Source organism: Apiospora phragmitis (assembly GCF_038363925.1).
Source record: "Apiospora phragmitis strain CBS 135458 chromosome Unknown utg000002l:1.0-5516284.0:1.0-5523493.0, whole genome shotgun sequence".
Classification (NCBI taxonomy): domain Eukaryota; kingdom Fungi; phylum Ascomycota; class Sordariomycetes; order Amphisphaeriales; family Apiosporaceae; genus Apiospora; species Apiospora phragmitis.
In genome coordinates this window covers 1,206,007-1,228,153 of record NW_027117400.1, presented here as the reverse complement: position 1 = coordinate 1,228,153, position 22,147 = coordinate 1,206,007, and the positions used below count along the sequence as shown (strand labels likewise).

The 22,147-nt window shown below is 46.1% G+C and overlaps 5 protein-coding genes across 5 annotated transcripts; all 5 read right to left on the bottom strand.

The window, feature by feature from the left end:
• Positions 1-7,093: 7,093 nt before the first annotated feature.
• On the bottom strand, positions 7,094-8,065 carry PG994_001208 (beta-lactamase; the record flags this gene model as incomplete). The annotated part of the gene is made up of 1 exon (XM_066852617.1): positions 7,094-8,065. The coding sequence occupies one exon, from the start codon at positions 8,063-8,065 to the stop codon at positions 7,094-7,096; it is 972 nt and encodes a 323-aa protein (XP_066720758.1).
• Positions 8,066-9,432: 1,367 nt separating this feature from the next.
• PG994_001207 (uncharacterized protein) lies at positions 9,433-11,495 on the bottom strand (the record flags this gene model as incomplete). Its single annotated transcript, XM_066852616.1, has 3 exons — positions 9,433-9,935; positions 10,022-10,733; positions 11,475-11,495. The coding sequence occupies 3 exons, from the start codon at positions 11,493-11,495 to the stop codon at positions 9,433-9,435; spliced, it is 1,236 nt and encodes a 411-aa protein (XP_066720757.1).
• A 2,610-nt stretch (positions 11,496-14,105) lies between these two features.
• On the bottom strand, positions 14,106-15,964 carry PG994_001206 (uncharacterized protein; the record flags this gene model as incomplete). The annotated part of the gene is made up of 4 exons (XM_066852615.1): positions 14,106-14,607; positions 14,678-15,000; positions 15,060-15,433; positions 15,493-15,964. 4 exons carry the CDS (start codon positions 15,962-15,964, stop codon positions 14,106-14,108), a joined length of 1,671 nt encoding a protein of 556 aa, XP_066720756.1.
• A 539-nt stretch (positions 15,965-16,503) lies between these two features.
• On the bottom strand, positions 16,504-18,767 carry PG994_001205 (uncharacterized protein; the record flags this gene model as incomplete). Its single annotated transcript, XM_066852614.1, has 7 exons — positions 16,504-16,606; positions 16,852-17,566; positions 17,690-17,711; positions 17,755-17,793; positions 17,870-18,102; positions 18,172-18,250; positions 18,438-18,767. Coding segments are annotated over 7 exons (1,521 nt in total), but the record flags the coding sequence as incomplete, so codon positions are not given.
• Positions 18,768-20,295: 1,528 nt separating this feature from the next.
• PG994_001204 (uncharacterized protein) lies at positions 20,296-22,099 on the bottom strand (the record flags this gene model as incomplete). Its single annotated transcript, XM_066852613.1, has 2 exons — positions 20,296-20,599; positions 20,622-22,099. 2 exons carry the CDS (start codon positions 22,097-22,099, stop codon positions 20,296-20,298), a joined length of 1,782 nt encoding a protein of 593 aa, XP_066720754.1.
• Positions 22,100-22,147: the final 48 nt, after the last annotated feature.

The window sequence follows — 22,147 nt, the reverse complement described above, 5'->3', positions numbered from 1 at the left end:
CTTATTCCTTAAGAATTAAAAACCTTAAATAACCCGATTAAGGTTTAATCTTAAACCGAATACGTTCGAAACCGTATTATATAATATTAAAATAACTTTTTAACGTTTATTTTAATTAGCTTTAATTAGATTATAAAGGTTATAACGTATATTATATACCGAGTTACTCTTTTAAAAGGTAAGCACGCGACACTTCGAAAAGTAAATAAGATGCTTAGCCGGCGCCGCCGTATAAAAAAGAAACGGCTATAAAATAGAAAATCACTTCGTATATAAACTAGAGAAAACCTGTAGTTTTAAAAGAACGTTAATAAATAGTTATAAAACGAATCGCGTCGGAAGAGTAGTTATATAAGAACGTTTAAGACACGTTTATAACGCTATAAAATCTACGGAGAGCCCGGGCATAATACGCGTACTTATTAGAATAATATAGAAATATTTAAAGATAAGGATTTTAATTAATTTTAATATTTTAAATACGTTATAGTAAAATTAATTTATATTTTATTAAAAAAGGTATAAAAAAATAGGATATTCGTTTATATAGGATATTCGCTTGTGGGATACGTTAATTAATTTTATTATAACGTTTAAAATTAATTAAAATTAAATAAAATTAATTTTATTAAATAGTTTTACGTTATTTTAATAATTACGCGTATTATTATTATAGAGCGTTTAAATTAACCACTACGCTATAAAATAAAAGCTCCGGAAATAACTAGACGGTTATTTTTATCTAATTCTACGCCTTAAGTGCTACCCTGCGGGGGACTAACCCGCCGATCGTAATAATTATGCCCGGGCTCCCCGTAAATTCTATAGCGTCGCGGGCGCGTTTTAAACCTTCTCGTACGACTTATTACTCCGGCGCGATTTATTTTATAACTATTTATTAACGTCTCTTTAAAATTATAAGTTTTTTTTTTAATTTATATACGAAGTAATCTTTTATTTTATAGCCGTTTTTTTCGTATAGCGGCGTCGGTTAAGTATTTTATTTACTTTTCGTAATACGCTTACCTTATTTTTTTTAAAAAGCGAGCCGGTATATAACTTACGTTATACCTTTCGTAATTTAATTAAGCTTAATTAAAATAAACGTCGAAAAGCTATTTTAATACTATACGATACGGTTTTAAACGTATTCGGTTTAAGATTAAGCTTTAATCGAGTTATTTAAAGTTATTAATTTTCAAGGGATAAATAAACCGAAAAACGTCCCCGGAGGTATTAAAATACGTAGCTTTATATTTAACTATAAAATAATATATTCTAAATCGTATAAAACGAGTCTTATTCCTCGAAAACCTCCCTATATATTTAAAATAATAAAAATCGCTTAGAACGCTTTTAAAAACGCCGGTAAGAAGTCTTTCTTTAAAATGTAAATAATATACGCTCGTATAAAACCCTTAATTTCTTTCTCGTACGACTTTTTTAATATACGAAAATAGCTAAATTAAGAGGTTAAAGCTTATATAACGAATAAAAAGGTATATAAAGTATAATAATCGAGTTCTTTTCGTAATAAAGCTCGAAAGTTATCGAGTAGTAGCTTTCGTAGCCGTTTAAAACTAGGAAGCGATAACGATTTTTTATACAAGACTTAATATATTAATAAAAGTATTAAATTTAGTCCTCGCTTTTTTTATTCGTAATTTAATTATTTTTAATAATTATGATCACCTAGTCCTTCGGTAATAAGTTATTTTTATATTAAAAAGAGAGGTGCGTTTTCCTAATAAAAATAGTATATAAAGAAATAGCGTAACCGTTTAATTCGACGCCCTAAATAATTATAACTTATTCTTAATTCTTTTATTATATTACTTTAAGTTTTCCGCGTTAATTAAAAGTGGTTACGATTATTTTAAACGAGATTTAGTTTATAAAAAACCTAGTTTCGTTAAAGTTATATATATCCTCTTTTTATATTTTATATTTATTAATTATATTTTATATAAAAGTAAATTATACGCGATACGCGTAAAAATCTTTATAAAGGATTTTTTAATAATTAATTCTTCGGTTAAAACGCGTCTAGAGGTCTAATTAACGCCGACGCGTCCCGCGTTATATAAGTTAAATAATTAATTCGTTATATCTTTTATATTACTTAGCCGGGGAAGAAACGATTACGTATCTAAATTAATAATATATCGAATAATTAATTCCTTTTTAAAATTAGAAAGCTTTAAAAAATTTATAAAAATTTCGGATCGTGATCGAATTCCGCGTTATCGGTTACGTAAAGTCGATTCTAGGATATAATATATCGCTGCAGCTTTTTATATATTTAATTTCGGGTTATTTTAAAGCGTTTAAAGCGTTAAATTTAACCTTTTTTATTTTATATTTATTAAAAGAGAAAAGTTAATATAAAATTAATTATAAGAAAGTTAATTAAAAGTACGCAGCTCGCTTATATGCGTAGCTCGTTTATAAGGTACGTTAACTATACGATTCGACGCCTTAAATAATTATAACTTATTCTCGATTCTTTTATTATATTACCTTAAGCTTTTTATATCGATTAAAAGTAAGAATAATTATTTTAAACGAGATTTAATTTATAAAAAAGCTAGTCTCGTTAAAGTTATAAATATTCTCTTTTTAAATCTTATATTTATAAATTATATTTCGTATAAGAGTAAACTATGTGCAATACGCGTTGAGATCTTTATAAAAGACCCTTTAATAATCGATTCTTTAATTAAAACGCGTCCGGAGGTCTAGTTATTATCGTATAAAGCTCGAGGCTTAATTAACGCCGACGCGTCTCGCGTCGCGTTAGCCGAGTAATTAATTCGCTATATCTTTAATATTACTTATACGGGGAAAAAACGATCGCGAATTTAAATAATTTATATACTTTATAATTATTTCTTTTTTAAAAATAATAAACCTTTATATTAATAATTAAATCTTAAATCTTAAAGTTATACCGCGTTAATAATTAAAAAGGGTTTTTTATAAAATATTATATATTTTAACCACATGTTATATATTTAATTTTAAATCGTTTTAAAGCGCTTATAACATTAAAATAACGTTACTTTCTTTTTAAAAGCTAACTATAATAATATAATAAAAAAACGCGGTAAAAATAAAGCGTTATACGAAAATATAAAAAAGTAAGAAATTAAACTATGTGAGAAATTAAACCGTGGGGTATATTAAAGCTTTAAATTAATACTCTTTTTTAATATTAACTATAATACTTTATTAATTAAAAGAGTTTAAATTAGTATAAGGGCTTTATTTTAATTAATTAAAACTTGTATTATCTTTTTTAGTCGCTTTTAATTACTATTTTCGAATAAAAGAGGGCTAGTAAGTAGCTTAGTAATATATACGAGCTAAAGACCACTACTACACTAACTACCCTTAATATTCTAGGCTAATAAAGCTTTTTCTAAGCTTTAGTATAGTATATAAGAAAGTTTCGTTTATTAATAAAGGTTAAATTTATTAATAAAGTTAAGAAACCGATCTCTTTTTAATAATAAGTTTTTTATAATAAACATTATCTAGGTTTTAAAAAAAACTTAGTAAAACGTACTAGGGTTTATATTAATAATATAAAAGAGTATTTAAACGTATAATAAAAGTAACGCCTTTATTAATATAATATATAATAGCCGGGTTATAACGTAGTAATAAAAGAGTTAAGTAAAAGTATTTATATAATAAAGTTATTAAAGTTATTTACTTTATTAATAAGTTAAGATTAATACTTAAATTAATTATTAAAGTAAAGAGTATTTATATAAAATATATAAAGAATGTCCGCCGTTATATATTTAATCCTTTTTTTATTAATTACGTTTATTTAATAATCTTTATTAATTACGTTTAATATTATTTAATAATTATAATTAAGCTATTTAATACTATTTATTAAGCTACGTTTTTACTTAATTATTACGTAACTTATTTCTAGTTATTTATATTACTCTATTTATTCCTACCTACCTATAGCTAACTAGTCTTGTCGTGCTATTATCGTAGTATTAGTTACCGTAGTATTATAGCGGTATAGCGGGGTTTATTATTATAGGTGGGTTCGTTAGCGCTAACCGGTAGGGTAAGTCTTAGTACTAGTTTTTATAAGCGCCTCGAGATATTATATCGCCGTGCCGAGGGTGGGTCTAGCCGCATAATTAGGTTAGGTCGTAATACTTTTATAAGGGTAAAACCCTTAATATTAAGAAGTTAAAGAATATATAATAAATAAGGGGGGTAAAAATAATAAGTAAATATTATTTTAATAATAAAAAGATATAAAATCGTTAGTTATATAACTATTATACTTATTTAAAAATAAATAAACGAGTATTTTTTAAGTTATTTAAAGCGGTTTTTAATATAAAAATATCTTCGAGTTATTTAATAGCGATTTCGTTATTCGTCTAGCCTTTATTACTTATATTAAACTTTTATCCTTTAAATTCATCGAGGTTTTAAAAGAATTAATACTTTTATAAATTATTAAAAAAAGATAGCTTTATTAAGTGCCGATATATATTTTAATATAATTATTTAATACTTTAAACTAAGCTGTTTTTATTAAATAAAACGTAATTTTAAATTACTTATTATAAAGCTATTACTTCTCTAGCTTTTTTAAAATACCGTGCTTATTTATATTATACTTATTTTTAAATTTAATAACTTAAATTTAAAATATACGTAACTTAATTAAAAACTAAAACTTAATTACTTTAATTAATACTTTATTAATACGCTAAGAATCGATACGGCGTTACCTCTTTATTTTTAAAGCTAAGTGGCGTTAAAGGAAGGGTTTTATCTAATTTTTACCGAGTGGTTAATAGTCCCCTTAAAGGGTTAAACTCGTTGAGCTAGTTTTTTAATTTACGCATACGTCGGTGCTATACCAAGGGCTTCTTAGGCTAAAATCTAGTCTGCTAGATACTTTTCTTAAACTAAAGAAAGCTTTTAATAAGTAGATTTTAATTCCCGACGTGATTATCGGCCGTAAAATCGATTAATAAAGGTAGACCGTAAGATGCCTTAATAAAAGGTAGCCTTATAAATAAATGTACCGTTTACTATATCTTAAATAAGGGAAGATAAGTCGTCTTTAATATAAGGACGTACTATTAATAAATAAGTATATATTTAAAAGAACGAAGTTATTCGGATTAGAATTCGGTGAGTAATCTTTTTTTAAATCCAAGTGGCGGTAAATTATAATAGAGGTCGACAGGGGGGTCAATTATAGGGTAACGTACGTTATAGTTATATTATATAAATATTATATTAAGTTACCGGCCCCTCGCAGTTAAAATTTATATACCCTTTCGTAATAGACGTTAAAATTAAAGTTTATACACCTTTTAATATACGCTTAACACGTTTCTCGTTAAATTAAAAGAGCTATATCCTTTAGCTATTTAATTAATAACTTCGTTACAGGCTATAATATTACTTATTAACTCGTTCGGATCCTTACTAATTCTCGTAGCGTAAATATTAAATACTAAGACGCTATAACGGAGTTAAGGGCTATAGAATAAGTGTTTTTTTAAATAAGCTCGTTAATTAATACTAAAGTTCTTTCTTAAGACATTATTAACGAAGTAGCTTATATTATTTTATCGGTAGTCGATATAATTAATAGCTTCGATAAGCGTAATAAGGAATATAAATATTAATTAAATAAGAGGAAAATTAAAAATAATAAATCCTCGACTAGTTTCGAATCTAATTAGTATAAAATAGGATAGACCGTGTTTAAAAAAGAGGAGCTTCGAGTACTTAAAACATAGCTACATAAGCGTTTAAAATCTATTAATATATTATTTAAAATAGCGTCGTAATAAGTTATTTAAATAGATTTTATTTATTATTATTATTAATTATAAGTAAATAATTAAAATAATTTACCCTTAAATATTATATAATACGAAAAAAGTCGAGATATACTTATTAATAATAAAGCTATAGTTTTAGTACTTATTACATAGTTATCCGCTTCGAGTCTCGATTTAATAATATAAAAGATACGGGAGAGCAGAGCAAGAAACTCGTTTTAAGATTGAAATTAAGAGGATCGTAAGAGCCGCGACTATGCAAGAACTTAGAAAAAAGAGCGACTACGAGCTGTACTCGAATCTCTTAAAAGCAAAATAGCAGCGAGAGAAACATAAAAGGAACTTTCCGAGGCCAAAGCGAAAGAGGTGAAAGCACCAATCCGATTGAAGGACGCAGTTGGGAGAAAGTTTAGTTTCCCGTTCCATTTATGCCAAACCTGGCAGGTGAGTTGAAGTGTTTGACTATGTTTAAAGACTTGGCACTAATCAATACATAGGGTATGGAACATCTTATTAAAGAAGCATTCTTACACGTGGATGTGATAGGACCGCACGCACAGGCGGGCCATTACGACCTCCTTGGTCCGGATGGCGATATCATACTTCCCCAGGTCTGGGACAAAGTAATCGAGCCCGACTGGGCCATTACGATGCACATGTGGCCAATGGAGCGTCAACCAAGGCCTCCTCCGTCGCAACCGCAACACCCAAGGATTGAGAGCCAGCGAAAGGGGTCACCTGACAGTTTCAGCACTTGTAGCAGTTCAAGTTCGGCGGACTCACAATAGCCATATTCTGGTCTTGCAAAGCTGTAGACTGATATATTGCCTGTAGGAGATGTGCTTGGATGGGAGAAGAATCGCTATTGAGGCGAGTTCGGGTGGATATCGTCACATCCTTGTAATGCACCTTTTATAAAGGCATCATGAAAATGAGGAGATAAAGATGGATCCATACCACTGCTGTATGTAAGAAATGTTCCAGATATCAACGTTATTTAATCGGCATGCTCGTCTGTTGTCTTTTTGTTTCTTGGGGTTGCGGCCTTGAACACCGTCTTTATTAATGGCCTTCAGCAACCAAGCGCGCTTCTGGGGTACCCGGGTAACATGTAGCACTCGCGCTCAATATTGGGGAGCACTTGATGCTATAATGCTCGTACGTTTCCCCCCTAGTTTGGCCACTACATGTTCAAAAGCACGAAAGAAAAAAACTTATAATTGATCGCCACTGCATAGTTCCATATCCTATATCTCCACACCCAACGCCTCGTAGATCGCCTTGAGATAAGCCGTGGACGCAGTATTCCCGATGAGAATCGTCGACCGCACGTTCATCGCATACGTAATAGTGAGCTTCCGATCGACGTCCATGATGCCGAGCGAACCGCCCGAACCGCCCCAGTACGCGATCCGGCCACCCACCGGCAGCCGGTCGTCCACCCACGTGGCGTCCCTGCCGTCACCGCTCAGCCCGTACCCGATGCCCCAGCGGATATTCTGCCCGACGGCGAGGTCGGCCCCTCGGGCCTGTTCCTCGAAGATCAGGTCCACCGTCGGCTTCGAGAGCAGGTACTTCTTCTTCTCGTCGTCGTCTTCGCCTCCGGCAAGAGTGATGTTGGACAAGATAGTGTCGAGCGCCCGCGCATTGCCGTACCCGTTCGACACGCCCTGCTCGCCGCCACGCCAGGCCCGCGTCTGACAGAACCCAGGCGACTTGGCCGGGTTCCCGATAGCCTTCATGAACAGCGGTCCGGGTTTGAAGCCCGGCGGCATAGCCCCAGCACCACCGCCACTGCCCGGGAGCGGTGCCGGCGTGATGAACTCGGACATGCGCGCCTCGTCCTCCCAGCCCGCGACGCCCGAGGTGTGCGACAGTAGGTGGCGGATCTCGACGGCCTCCTTGCCGTTGGCCGCAAACTCGGGCCAGTACTTGGGCACTTTGTCGTGGACCGAGGCGATGGCGCCGCTTTCGACGAGCATCAGCACGGCCAGCGCCGATACCGTCTTGGTGAGCGAGGCCACGGGCACGATGGTGTCGCAGGTCCAGGGCCGCGTGCGTTCGGCGTTGGCGTGGCCGCCGTAGAGGTCGACCACGTTTTCGCCAGAGAGGTTGACGGTGAGGGAGGCGCCGACCTCCTCGCCTGCGTCGAGGAAGCCCTGAAAGAGGGTTCGGAATTTTTCGAAGCGGGGATCGCACGTTCCCTGGATTTGTGCCATGGTATTCTGGTCGGTATTATGAATTACAATTGAATCTCGGCTGGAAGATTCAAGGGGTAATACAGTGAAAAGGTTTTCTGGGCGTTGTCTTTATGGTTTGAAGGACAATTCAGAGGGTGGGAGCAGATACGCCCTTTATACCACTCGCCAGGGATCATGTTTTATAGGAGAGGGTGCTGTAATATCCGGGGCCTGCGGCTGAGGTTGCGTCACCCCGCCGGGCATGAACTCCGTCTTTACACGAAAGCTGACGGCGCAGAACGCCGACACTGGACTAAAAGGCGAACCAATCAGAATTCACAAATTCCGAGCCAATCAACGTGCACCATATTCGAGCGCTCCAATCATATCTTTAGCTTCGAATATACGATGGTTACATCCATCTTGGGTGTGTGACGGATGACACTCCGCTCAGTCGTACCGTGCTCTAAACTCTTTCTACGCACCATTAGGCCTCGACTCACGTAAGAACTACAGCGGTATTGAAGAAGTCGTATATTTTGATCAAATCCTGGACTTGATCCCCGCAACATTTTGATGATCTCATGTAACACCCACTATTGTGCAATCCTGTTACTATCCAACCAATAAGTCACCCAGGTATCCCGAGCAAGCGAATCAGATTAGCGACAAGGTTTGCTTCATTCTTCTGCGGTGACGAAAGCTTTCGGCCCCTCTGACTCAGATTCAGGGGTTACAGACTTTCTATTTATAACTTAGCATAAATACCTGAGTCTCTACAGGTCGACTGCAAGCTTTCCACATTTCTTGCAGCAAAGGCGCGGTGATAAAGCCGAGAAACATGACACATAGCCATCCTATCTGAGTGCAGCGGGGATTTTCAGCCAAAGATTGGATAACTGAGCAAAGTGTCAACTGCTTTCCGCGAGAATCATCGAATGCCTTCGGTTAGCATGGTGGGCGCACGAGATGGGCTCTCGGAAGGAGAAGTTGCGAGTAACCCCCGCAAGTGCGCCAACGTCGTGCCTAATACTCCCAAGAAGATTTTGATTTGATAACTATTACATGACATAGGATCAGAAAGCTGAGAGAAAGAGCAATTTTCACTTTAACAAAGCTTTCAGAGATGGATGGGCAGACAAGAGCAATTTTCACTTTAACAAAGCTTTCAGAGATGGATGGGCAGACAAGAGCAAGGCACACTGTGAAATATTCACTATACATATTCACGGACTCAAGCCTGGAGTCGGGAGCGAAATCGTACTAGCATATTACATTTCATTTGAATTATCTTTGACAATACAACAATAGTTATAACAGATACAAATACCCAATCGGGACTCGTTTTCTACTCAGCATGTATCTCATGCCCACCACCACCAACTCCAAACTTTATTCAAAAGTCTCTACAGGTTCTTGGAAGCCCAGCCCAGCTTAGGGGTGGAACCGCCGTTGAACACGACGAAAGCCGACTTGAGCGCGACGTCGCCGAAGATGTTGACGCCGATGCTGGAGCTGGACTGGAGACCGCCGAAGCACTGGCTGGAGCCCTGGTAGATCTGGCCGAAGTTCATGTACTCGCCGGGCACGGTGATGCGGGCGCTGCCGACGCCGAAGGTGAAGTCGGGCGCGGTGGCGGAGCAGGGGTAGACGTAGCCACCGGCCGAGTTGGAGTTCTGCGAGCCACTGATCTTGCCGTAGTAAGCCTTGACGACGCTGGTGGGAAGGTACAGCAGCGTGGTGCCCGTGTCGGCGATGCCCTGGATGCTGTTCGAGCTGAACGACCCGGAGCCAACCTGGTACCCCGACGAGGTGAAGCCCCAGAAGCCCTGGCTGTTGTCCACGTTGACGTAGTTGATGGAGCCCTTGTAGGCGTTGCTGTCAATGTAGCCGAAGTTGTACTTGCCGGCTAGTGTTAGAGTTAGCATATCTGAGTAAGCAAACAAAGCTTCGTGTGCACGGCTTGGCCGGGAAACAACAGAGTCAAGTGCTTACCAGCTTGGTGCTTCAGGTCAGCAGTGAACAGAGGCTGCGCAAGGGAGCTCTTGGCGTTGTCGAAGAACGTCTTCTGCTGCCGAGGGGAGACAGTGTTCAAGCTGCTGAAGGCGAGACCGACAAGACCGTCGATGGAGCTGTCCGAGGAGAAGGAGTCGGAGACCTGCTCAGCCGCCTCGACGGCCTGGTTGTTGACCACAAGGCCGCCGATGCTCACCTTGTCGGTGAAGACGTTGCCGCTGGAGGAGCTACCGTCGCCGTACGAGATGTCCCAAGAGTAGCCGCTCAGCTGGTTGGAGGTGCTGCTCTTCGAGGGTGAGTAGATGGCCTGCCCGTTCCGCTGGGACGAGGGAGTCTCGCTGCTGAAGACCCACAGGTCCGACGAGCCCGTATCGAAGTCGAGGTCGAGTTTCTGCGCCGGCGTACCGATGCTGACGGGGCTGGAATAGGCATCATCCGACTCGTCGATGGGGTTGGCCGCGACAGAGCCCTGGTCGCGAGCCTCGAGGAGGGTGCCAGTGATGTTGGCCACGGCGGCAACAAGTTCATCCGAGGGCTTGGCGCCGTACTTGAGATGGGCCTTGTAGACGGACAGAGCGCCGTTGAACTTGTAGTGAGGCTTGCGCGTCTGTATCGAGGTCATGCCAGGGCCGACATTACCCATGACAGTGCCGATCTTGGTGTTGGCAGGGACGGCAGCAGCAAGACCTGCCTGGGCGAAAAGACGCCGCCAGTAAGGCGTTGGTGAGAGCAGTCATCTTGGGTATGTTGGAGTGATGGAATTAAGCAATGAAGGGGAATGCAGTTATTATTATTAACGACCAAGATGTAGGCGGCGCAATCAAGCTCAGGGTGCAGGAGGCTTGCTGTGGGTGCTGGGTGAGCTCGTCATTGAAAAGGGGAGGGAAACGTGATGTTTATATAAGCTTTTGGGTTTGGTATTGGTCGTCATCCCATCCGAAGCGTGAGCTTGCTTCGTGGCCCATCTCATCTTTTCTTCAGACGCCAGTCGTGACGATCACATGTGGGCGTAGCGTCCAAAGAGGAAGTTGAGCTCAGTCCCGCCCCGCCTTGGTAGATAAGGCCAAAAGGAGCATGCGGCCTTGATTGGCCATGGTGAGCATAGTCGCCCTGAAGATGGGATCGCAAGGGCATTATTGGGACGGATCTCGGTAGAGGATGTTACCTGGTGCGGGCAGTGGCCTGTCGAAGAGGCATCTCGAGACTGTCAGTGGACGATGGCTGCATGAGCGCCCGAGCCACCTCATCGCCGAGCTTCCGTTTTAGTCTGGCCCGGAACCTTAAGCGACTAGCACCGGACGATATTCCATGCATTGCAGCAATGCGGCTGGAGTGTGGAGATAGATTGGGCAAGATTGCAACCTCCAGTCGCTGCCAGGAGCTGCACTCGCAGCCATCTTCTAGTGGAGGTTCTAGTGGAGGCTCAACTTACTTCCAACGCCTGGGCGGGCATTTTTTGTTTTTTTTTGCTACAGGGGCGGCGCTAAAAAGAGGGCCTGCAGGTTTAGGCATAAAGATGCTGGTCGACCTGCCTATTCCGAGTTAGCCGTCATCTCGCGCTGCTACGTCGCAATGCCACACGATGCCACCTTACGCACAACCCTGGAGCCGATCCTAAAAGCTTAGATCCAACGAATGGCATTTTTGCAAACCTGCCCTCATCTCGGCTGCTGCCGCATCATCAGCTCAACAGTGTCTAGGATCTCGGAGATGTATCCAGAAGAGGAATGCGCATGTTCAATGAATGTGGCGTATCATGCTTGCATGTATTGCGACAAATGACTGTCGGTCTTGGAAAAGGGAAGGTAGGGAAGTAGACTCGGGAAAGATCAGACGACAGCCGTCACTGCTGCAATGGCGTCATGTCAAGACTTATTACTAACGCGCACGCCACGCGCCGCGTCAGGCACGGCAAAAGCTTGGGTTGCGCATCCGAATTCTTTAGTAACGATGGCTTCCTGAACGGTTAATTGAAAGCCGAACTACCGACTTTCATTAGGATGCACTCAATACTTGACTGAGTGACCATCGTTCAGATTCAGCATCAAACTCAAATCCTTCCTGGAGATATTTAATTAACTGTACAGATGAAGCATTATATGGTATAGTCATAATTGCTTTTTTTACTACACTTCTATGAATATCCAATGATGCTAATCTATCTAAACTTTCTTTATCTTCTTTACCTAAATTAGGTGTTTTTAATTTATCTATAAAATATTCATGTAAATAACTAGAAATTAATGAATAAAAATCATGTGGGGATATTAATAGACTGCAGTACGTTGTGGTGGGAGCTGGCTGGACTCCGACAACTGCAGCCAAGATGTGTTTGATCATGACAAGCTTTCTCGATCGCGATAAGCGGCTGCCAAGTGCGGAAGGCGATAAAACCAAGACAACCTCGGCATATTGGTGGGTGCATACGACGCTGGCTGTCGCTATACAAGCCGCGCATATGTGGTCAGTAATGGGCATAATGTAATGCAACCGAACATGAGTCTTGTTACAACCCGAAATTGGCCATCAAGTCCGAAATTGAAATTGGGATTGATGCGAGCGCCAAGAACCGGCCTATTGGAAGTTAACGTTCAAACTGCCAGGCTATCGGCCAACTGACTCGAGGTGGAGCCCCCCAGCAACACCTCGGCCAGCATCGTCCCAGATGGCATCTGCGTCCTCTGATTGGCTGGGCGGGACAAATTCAGGGGCAGCTGCATATCACCCACCTGCTATATTGGGATCGGTCTATTAATTCCGAGGAGTCGGACTAACACTATCAACGGGGCATGGGTCTAGTGCAATTTTGTACTGATGGTATTCAACCCATATCACCGACGTTCATCGGACATGACTGGACCTCTCTGCTTTTTTCTTCTTCTGTCGGGTTCAACTCCATGATGAACGCGCGCAGTAACCCGAGAAAGAAGGTGGGGTATCCAGCAGGATTCCCCTATTCAGCAGGATGTTGTCTAGCGCCGCAGGACCAAGAAACCTCCCTAGGACCAAGAAACCTCCCTGCGAAGCCTTATTCCCATGGTAATTGGGTCTTTCCTCACGTTCAGTTCCAGAGTCATGAACTACCACAATAAAAAAAATGCGCAACGAAGCAAATCACTATCAAGGACTCGAAAAAAGACATCATTACCAATGTCACGCCTCGATGGTGATGCGGCACAGACATACCTATAGTTATGGTATATCATCAACCATCCCTTATCAAGCAACTTCCTCGCCCGATTCCCGACCAAAGCATAGCATTTCGATGAGTTAATGCGAACGGCAGTATTTAATTCAGTCAGGAGAATACCCTCTGGCTGTGTCAATAGGCAACTCTTGAGATCTGCTACGAAGGGTTTGCAATGTAGCATGAAGGAAGTCCTTCAAGTTTTGACAATGACTTGGATCGGGTCACTGACTTCGACCACGCATGAAGCAAAGTTCATAAGCTTGGGGTTCGTGACAACTAATAACAAATTCCTTACACCTCTAATTGACCACGATATTGGCGGCATATACAAAAGTAAAATTGAGTTAGGCATGATTGATCAGTAAGCGAAAGTCAGAACGAATGAATGGATAGACAAATAAAGAGGACATAATAATATAAATGGCACTGCATGACAGCGTACTCATAATAAGGGATTAGAACCTGATTATTTGATTGTTGGAGAGAGTGACTAATAGCTAGTAAGATATCTGAGAGACAAATCCTTGTGTCCAAGTTGAACGAACACGAGGCCCCAAGGGTTTGTAACCCGTGTGAAAGTGACCTCTTCCTATGGCAGAGGAGCTCTGGGGCCTCGACAAAGTAAAACCTTCGTATCGTAGCGACTGGCAGAAAAGGAGTAAAGTATCCCCTAAAAGGGGCACCAGTGAAACTAGGAAACGTCTACAATAGGAAAAAGTATGTTCCTTCCTGAACAGATTGAGATAGACCTTGCCTTCTCGAAGGATGTCGTGGTCCTGGTTGCTGCCCTCCATAATCACCATCTTCCTAAAGTTTGATGCGGTTTTTGCACCATTGCCCCATCGACCTTCACACGTTGTGACGGATTTAATGTCACTGGTGTTTCAACCAGTTGAAGTCGCCGAGCCTTTTTGTGAATAGGTCAATAATTTTTTCGATATCCTCCTTGGCTGAGTCGTAAGCCGGGGATATTATGATGTGGTCTCCGTTCGTGCTCTCGTTTTTCGCATCCTTGGTTTTAGTCCACGCTCCAGCGTAGACATCCAAGCCCTTTTGTTTCGGGTCTTCCCGACAGGGTACCCTACAGTGTTTCGCGAATTCGGAGGACAAGGATTTGTCGGCGCCAAAGGGCGACTTATCTCCCTTGTCTGTCACAAACTCTACGCCCCAGAACAAGCCGCGTCCGCGGATGTCGCCGATGTAGTTGCGGTCCTTCAAAGGCTTCAACCCGTCCTCAAGTTGCCTACTACGGTCATGAATGTTATTGAGAAGGTCCGGTAGCAGTTTCTGTGCCTTGAGAGCAGCCGCGCAGACCCCCGGATGCGCCTGGTATGTATGTCCATGGGAAAATTCTCGGAGGGATCTGCCCTTCCCACTGTGTTTACAGGTTAGCACCAATCGCGCGTGTCTGTATATTGCATCAATAATGTAAGTTTATTGCTTACCTGATCTCTGTCACGACCTTCTTGTTGACCATGAGACCAGCTCCTGGCATGAGACCGGCCGCGAGGGTTTTCCCGAAGAGCATAATATCGGGTGCAAGGTTTTGGAGTCCCTCTAATTTCATCTCCACTCCCGATGGGCGGATGTAGTCGTCCTGGTCGCCTTCGTCACGGAACTTCTTGTCATACCAATGCCAGGCGTTGGCGTATCCTGTACGGCCTAGACCACACATGATCTCGTCATAGACAAGCAGGATCTTGTAGTGACGGCACACTTTCTTGATTTTCCGTAGATATCTGAGGCTCGCAGGTTGGCATCCAAGGGCCTGGATGATTGTCAATGATCCCCTCCATGTATTTTGGGTTGGCTCGGGCAGGAACTTACCGCCCCTGACACTGTTTCGATGACAAAAGCAGCCACTGTCTTGTGCCCGAGTTTCTCGATCTTGTCCACGAATTGGTTAACCAGTCGGTCGTCGTACTGTTCTACCTCCCTTTCCGAAGATGTCATGTCCCGATATGGGTAGTAACGATCGACTTTGGGAAAGATGTCATCGCTTAGAAGAAGACCATCAAAGTTGGCCTGGCGAGCCGGGAAGTGACTAAGCGAGAGAGCGGCAATAGTGTTTCCATGGTAGGAGCTTTCTCTGGAAATTAACCTTTTCCTTGCCGCCTCCGGTTTCTTGCTTTCACCTGGCTTCATTTTCCCATTCCAATACTGCCATACCAGTTTAATCATAGCGTCACAAGCTTCGGAGCCTACAGCCCAGTATCAGCCAGAGTTTAGCAAGACATCAAATAGGTGCTGGTGTGCTTACCGGAGTTGAGGATCATCACGTTTGACATCTCCTCGTCAACGTCCCATTTGGTGCCTACAAGACTCGCGTTTTTGATCATCTGTGTGGTGAGTTCACGATGCACCGGGGACGTGTAGGCGGCGTGCATATTGTAGGAATTACGCCACATTTGCTCAGACGCAGCGAGCGCCACTTGCCCGAACGGGGACAACGACTCTTGTTCATCTTCTTCAGATTCGAAGGTTATTGAAGGCACCTCTCCGTTCCAACCGCCGAGGCTGCTTACAGCCGCTCCGCCGCAGGCATTGATGGCTTCATGGGTTTCCTTCAGAAACTTCGACTTCGCTGTCGGATCGCTTAGTTCAATATTGTCATTCTGGTTGACAAAGAACTCGGTAATGTTCCTCCGACTTCTGAAAACCTCGTTAAGAGTACCTGTTAGGGCCCCAAGGTCATTCGTATGTGACTCTGGGGGAGGTTTGGGGCCAGACATGATCAGAATGATATTTGTACTCTTCGAGATGGGTAAACAGTTACCTTATTTTTCGTTTTGTTCTCAGACTGCAGCTTGGATATTCTCGAGACTGTTCACCCGAAGTTCTACAAGCTATTTATATATGTAGATCACCGTTTGAACTACACTACCCGCGAGGTCTGCCGTTATATCGTACATGCTCAAACCTCATTCCCACGATCTATCAAACATACAACATTGGAACCAACTAACTGGCTAAGATTGTAGCTGTGTGGATGGTGGGATATGCTGAAGACAAAAGAATCGGCTAAGGTTCTGCGTGTTGGTCGGCACCCCGGCCCCCTTTTCTTTATTTGCCCCCCCGGCGATGGATGAGCAAACACCGACCCGGATCGGAGATTCGGAACTGAGCTATCACAAACCAACGACTACTACAATTCTTGCACCTAATCCGGCCATGTTTGCCACACGCGTTGTTGAGAACATGTGGCATGAGAATCTGATCCCAGCACTTGTGCATTACTCATACCACCACAAACAACGAAACCACGCCATCGTCATAGCACCGCAAGGTATTCGGGTTCAGAGGCATCCGAGGTAGATTTGCGATACTGGCTACCTGCTGGGACGATGAAAATCGTGAAGTTGGTATCTCGTAATCTGTCAGGAATTCCTTGAGCTCCTGGAGTTCCAGAGCATCAGCGAGACTCAAACATCACCGCTTCCAGCTCCCCCCTCCCCACCCACATTTATTCCCACCCTTGCTTGCTCTCACCTTCCTCGCCACCTCCTCCGCCCTCCTCCTCCCCTCCATAACCCCCTTCCGCCGCCTCAGCTCCGCGCAGAACCCGGACCCCGCCCGGATCCGCCCCCCTTTCCAGATGAACACAAACGGAATAACGCACACGAGCGCGCTCAGTCCAGCCAGCAGGCTGCACGCGCCCGCGACCCCCAGCCGGTCGAACAGCGGCGCCGTGGCGAAGGGCAGCACGACGGCGACGAGGGACCGGCACGCGCTGGCGGCCGCGTTGGCGCTAGCCGCGAACAGCTCGTACGCGTCGGTCAGGTAGTTGATTAGGGCCATGAAGATGAGCATGAAGCCCAGGCCGAAGGGCACACCCGCCAGCATGGGGACCACGAAGGCGACTCCGCCCGAGCCTGATGGCCCAGGGGCTTTTGCAGACCACCCGAGCCACAACAGCGAGACCACGAAAAGGGGCCCGCCGAGGCACGCGAGCGGGACCCGGCGGTACTCCTCCTGCCGCGCCCAGGCCCGGCCCCGCCTCTGCGCGCGCTGCAGCACGTGGTCGTACGCGGAGAAGAGCGGGAGCCCTAGCAGGCAGCCGCCGCCGATGGGCAGGAAGCAGAGCCCCGTCGCGCCCGGCGACAGGCCATAAAGGTCCTGGAAGATGCGCGGAAAGGCCTGGAAGGACATGTAGAAGATGGCGTAGACGAGGGCTAGGTACGCGCAGACGCTACTGACGATGAGCTCGGTAAGGATCATACGCAGGGGCCGCGTCAGGACCACGGTCAGGAGCTGCTTCAGGTCGCGAGCCTCGAGCTCGGCGGCTGAGCAGACGTCGGCATTGGCTTCAGGGTCCCGCTTGCGGAGGGCGGCGGCTTTGCGCGTCAGGAGTACGGGGCGTAGGTCTCGGGAGCATGATGACCGGAATGAAGGTCAGGCCGGCGTAAATAAGTCCGATCCAGAAGGTCCAGCGCCAGCCAATCAACGTGGAGCAGTACCCCTGTGTGAACATTCGGTTAGCTCCAACCTGTTTAAGGATTAGACTCTGATGACTACGACTCACCGAGATGATAGGGGCGAAAAGGGGCCCAAACACAGTCGTCTAGCAGCCGGAATGTCAGCGAACAGTGGATCTCATGAACCGATGACTAGGTTTAACAAGAGGCTCCAAGACATACAGCCATGAAATATGCCATCGCGCGGCCTCTAGCCACGGGATCGGCGTAGACGTCGGCAATGTAACCTGTCACAACCGCGATGGACGCACTGGCAAACGCGCCGCACAAGAATCGGAAGACCAGAAATGCCGGCCAGCTCGGTGCCAGTGCGCACGCCATCGTCCATATGGTGAATATGGAAAACGTGCTGACCACTACGATACGGCGCCCGTATTGCTCGCTGAGTGGGACCCCTAGTAACAGCGGCCTGTTAGTCTCCCGAGTCTTCTCTGCATGACAGAATGAACTGCCCACACACATACAGGTCATAGGTCCGAGCACGAAGCCCATCAGGAACGTAGCAATGGGCAACGGCATCTGCTCCTGGGCTGTCACGCCCCACTACTTGGCCATATAAGGGATGGCCATGCTCGGCAGCGAGCTTCCCAGAGTGCTGTTGATGATGATGGCCATGGTGGTGAGAAGCACCCGTTTTCTCTTGATCTACATCCCAAACCCAGAACGCCAGTCAGTTATCTCTAGGCTAGGGGCGATAGTGCCGCGGGGGTAGCGACCAGTGTGTGCCTACATGAGTCCAGTTGTGCGGGTTCTCCTTGTCGCCTTCCTCCCAGGGTATGATCACTCTGCTCGCGACATGGCTGCCATCTTTTTCTTCGCGGTCATGGCTATCCGGGATCCCATCGTCTGCCGCCTCTTCTAGGTATCGCGCAGCGGCATCCTGGCTACTCAGAGTCTTCACGAGGTCGGCCAGGTGGTTTAGTCGGCCATGGTGGGTTTCGTGTCTATTAGTGTTACTCAGGGAGTCTGGTGGGCTATGGTGAAGGCTGGCGCGCTGTGATCCGGTTTGGATCCCGCCCTTGTCTTTCTCGGTATATTTCCCGTCTGGAAACATGATGGTCTGTTAGTCGCGTAGTAGTGCTTAATGTCACATAGCCAGGCAGCATAGAACCCGATCGCCAGCAATGCCGGAAAACACAAGAGGTATTGCGCAGTGATAAGTGGTCAAGAAACAGGTTAGGTTGCTGGGCAGTTCTATGCAAATCATTTTACTGCCCAACAGATGTGACACCAATCTACCCCTACCGAGCACGCCCCTTCGAGCCGAGTCCGGCGCGCCAGGTTCGGCGGGGGGAGGGGCCAAATGCGGCAACCGTTACAACCATCTTGCCCACCCTAGGTGCGATCGGGTTTACTGCGGCCTATGATTGCTCATCATCATATGAGTCTAGGTCTGGGCAGCAGGATCCCCAACAAACAACCTCGTAGACTGAGATCATAGCGGCAGATTTCTGACGGGAGTGGTGACGACTGCTCAATGGGAATGATCCAATATCAATGCCTGTGGTGTGGCCGCTTTACGCATGGCGTCTTCGTCATCTCGAGGGTTGAGCCGATGCGTGGTCGCTCTCAGTAGCGTCGCGCCTCGGGTTTTCGTCCCCAAAAGCGGAGTGTATGGGCCGAACCGTGGACACTCCAGAGATATTTGGAGATAAAACGGATATATCTTGGGTCTCTTTAGTGCAAATATGTATTGCGGGGGGGGGGTTCTCCCGGTGGCGGGGCAGTAAGCAAATGTCGGAAAGATCTGGTGAGGGGCTCTACCCGAGAACCGGGAAAGTCACATGAAGGCAATGCATGGCCAATACCACCACCAACAGGGTCATAGTACATTTGCTGCAAATACAACGACTAGATCTTTCCCCAGGGATGTCATACATAGCCGGATACATCGTAAACTCCATGGCTGGGAAAGGTAACTTCAGTTGTGACGACGGATTAATTTGGCATCAGTTGAGAAGCTAGCACATAGAGCTCTTCTCCTCGGCGCCGCGCCCGAGGCGGTCTTCATGCGGTGCACCTACTTCATAGAGGACTGGGCGACGGCGCTCGCGACGCTGAAAGCCGAGCCGCCGTTTTTCCACTCCGTGATCAGTCCTGCCGATCACAATATCCCCATGGTGTCCGTCATAGACGTTGGCAGGATATGTGCCGCTCAGCTTCTGGCGGCAAAACCCCGTTCATCTTCGACCTCTAAGGCCCCGAAACTTACTCTAGGCAGGATGTGCAAAGGGCTTTTGAGGATGCGACTGGGAAGGAGAAGATCGAGGTGAGGTTGGTCCAGGACGATCAGCTGGATGGGTTCTTCGCCCAAGCATTCAAGGAGCCGGTGGCCAGTATGTTCGTGGAGATGCCGACGAGTTTCTTGCCAGGCGGTGTTGCAGAAAAGGAGATGGATGAGAATGAGGACTCCCGAACCCGACGGGGGAAAGATCAGTTGGGTAAGGCCGTGAGAAGGATGTGGGATCAATCACCAGATGGTGACAGATCTAGCTGAAAGGATGGGATGGAAGAATTGCTTCCAAAGTTAAACCTGTTTGGTCGTTGCCAGCTATCTAGATGGTAAGATTCATCTTTAATTAGTTAGCCTACGCAAACGACGGTTGCAGCGTACCAGCCCTCCGTTGAGCAACCCGTTCCTCCATGAGCCCACCATACACATGCTCGACCCAAGTACACACCACCGCCCGAGTATCCGCCGGATCGATGATCTCCTCGACCCCAAACGCATTGGCCGTCCGGACCGGGTTCACTAGCCCCTCATACTCGGCCTCCAGCCGCTTGTACAGCGCGGCCGCCCCTTCCGGCCCGCCCGTCCTCTCGGCCTCCCGCAGCTCGTGCGCGTGCCCGACCTCGATCCCGCCCCGCAGCGGCAGCGAGCCCCAGTCGCCGCTCGGCCACGCCACGCGCATACGGGGGTCGCGGCAGTCGAGCATGACGCCGCCGGCGACGCCGTATACCCCGCCGCGTGATGACGCTGAACACGGGCATCGTGGTCGAGTAGTACGCGAGCGCCAGGTTGACCCCGTGCCGCATCGTCGCCGCGCGCTCCGCGGCCGTGCCGACGGCGTACCCGGGCACGTCGACAAACTGCAGGACGGGCAGGTTCATGACGTCGCAGAGCTTGAGGTGCCTGGTCAGCTTCTGCGACCCCGCCGCATCCAGCGCGCCGCCCGTCGCGCTCTCGCAGTTGTTCGCGATGAGGCCCACGGGGTGCCCGGCTAGCCGGGCGAGGCCGACGATGGCGGTCGTGCCCCAGAGCGCCCCGATCTCGAAGAAGGAGTCTTTGTCTACTACCAATCTGATGATCCGACGCGGGTCGTACATGCGCTCTTTGCGACGAGGGATGATGGTCTTGAGTGCAGCTTCGCGACGATCCCAAGGATCATCGCTTTTAACAACAGGCGGCGCCGAATATCCCGAGTTCGGGAGATAGCCGAGAACGGTGCGGATTTGCTCGAAGGCATTATGCTCGTCGGTTGCTAGGTTATCAATCGTCCCATTGCGGCAGTGCATGTCTGGGCCTCCGAGCTCGCTCAGCGTCAACCCTTCCTCGAACGTCGCCCCCTCGACAACTTTAGGGCCTGCGTTGAAGAGACTGCCCACATTGGCTGCCATGACACTGAAGTGGCAGACAGTGACACGCGCCGCCCCTAGCCCTATCGAGGGCCCCAGTGCGGCGCCCAGGTTTGGGATGCCCAGGTTGAGCTGCTTGACGACGTGGTTGAATGCTGGTAGCGGGGGCACGTAAGAGAACCCGTTCTTCCTGATGCTCGTGACGGACCCTCCCCCAGACGAGCCGTCCACCAGCTTCACGATTGGGATGCGCAAAGAGAGCGCCAGCTTCTCGATGTACTCGGTCTTCTCCCACAACGCGCCATCCGCGTGGCCGGCACGGAGACTGTAGTCATCCGCCGTGAAGACAATCTTGCGTCCATTCAGCTTGCCGAAGCCCTGGACGCTGTTGCTGGGCGTAAAGCCGTCGATGGTCTCCTCACGGGACTGCAGCTGGCCATCCGTGTCGGCGGCGCTGCCCAGTCTCTTCGTCTTGCCCCAATTCACGTCGCCCGTCACGCTGCCGACTTCCTGGAGGCTGCCTTGCTCCAACAGCGCATCTACCCGTTCCCAGACCCGTAGCTTCCCGGCCTCCTTCTGGTGTCGGTAGCCCCGGCGCTCGGTGTCCGGGGTGCGGGCAAGTTTGCGTAAGGCCTCCATTTGCCCCAGGCGATCTGAATAGTTTGCAGGAGGGCCTGATATCGAGGCCCGCCTTCGCCCTTTCCGTTTTGCAGCTTGTGATGTTCCGTTCTCCTGATGATCTTTCTTGTTGAGATGGCCGGCGACCTGTTTCAAACGGTCGCTTGCTTGCTGTTTGGCGCTCTCATCTGCCCCCATCTTAAGCCATGGGGATACTACCAGGAGATAGATATGTGATAATGCCGG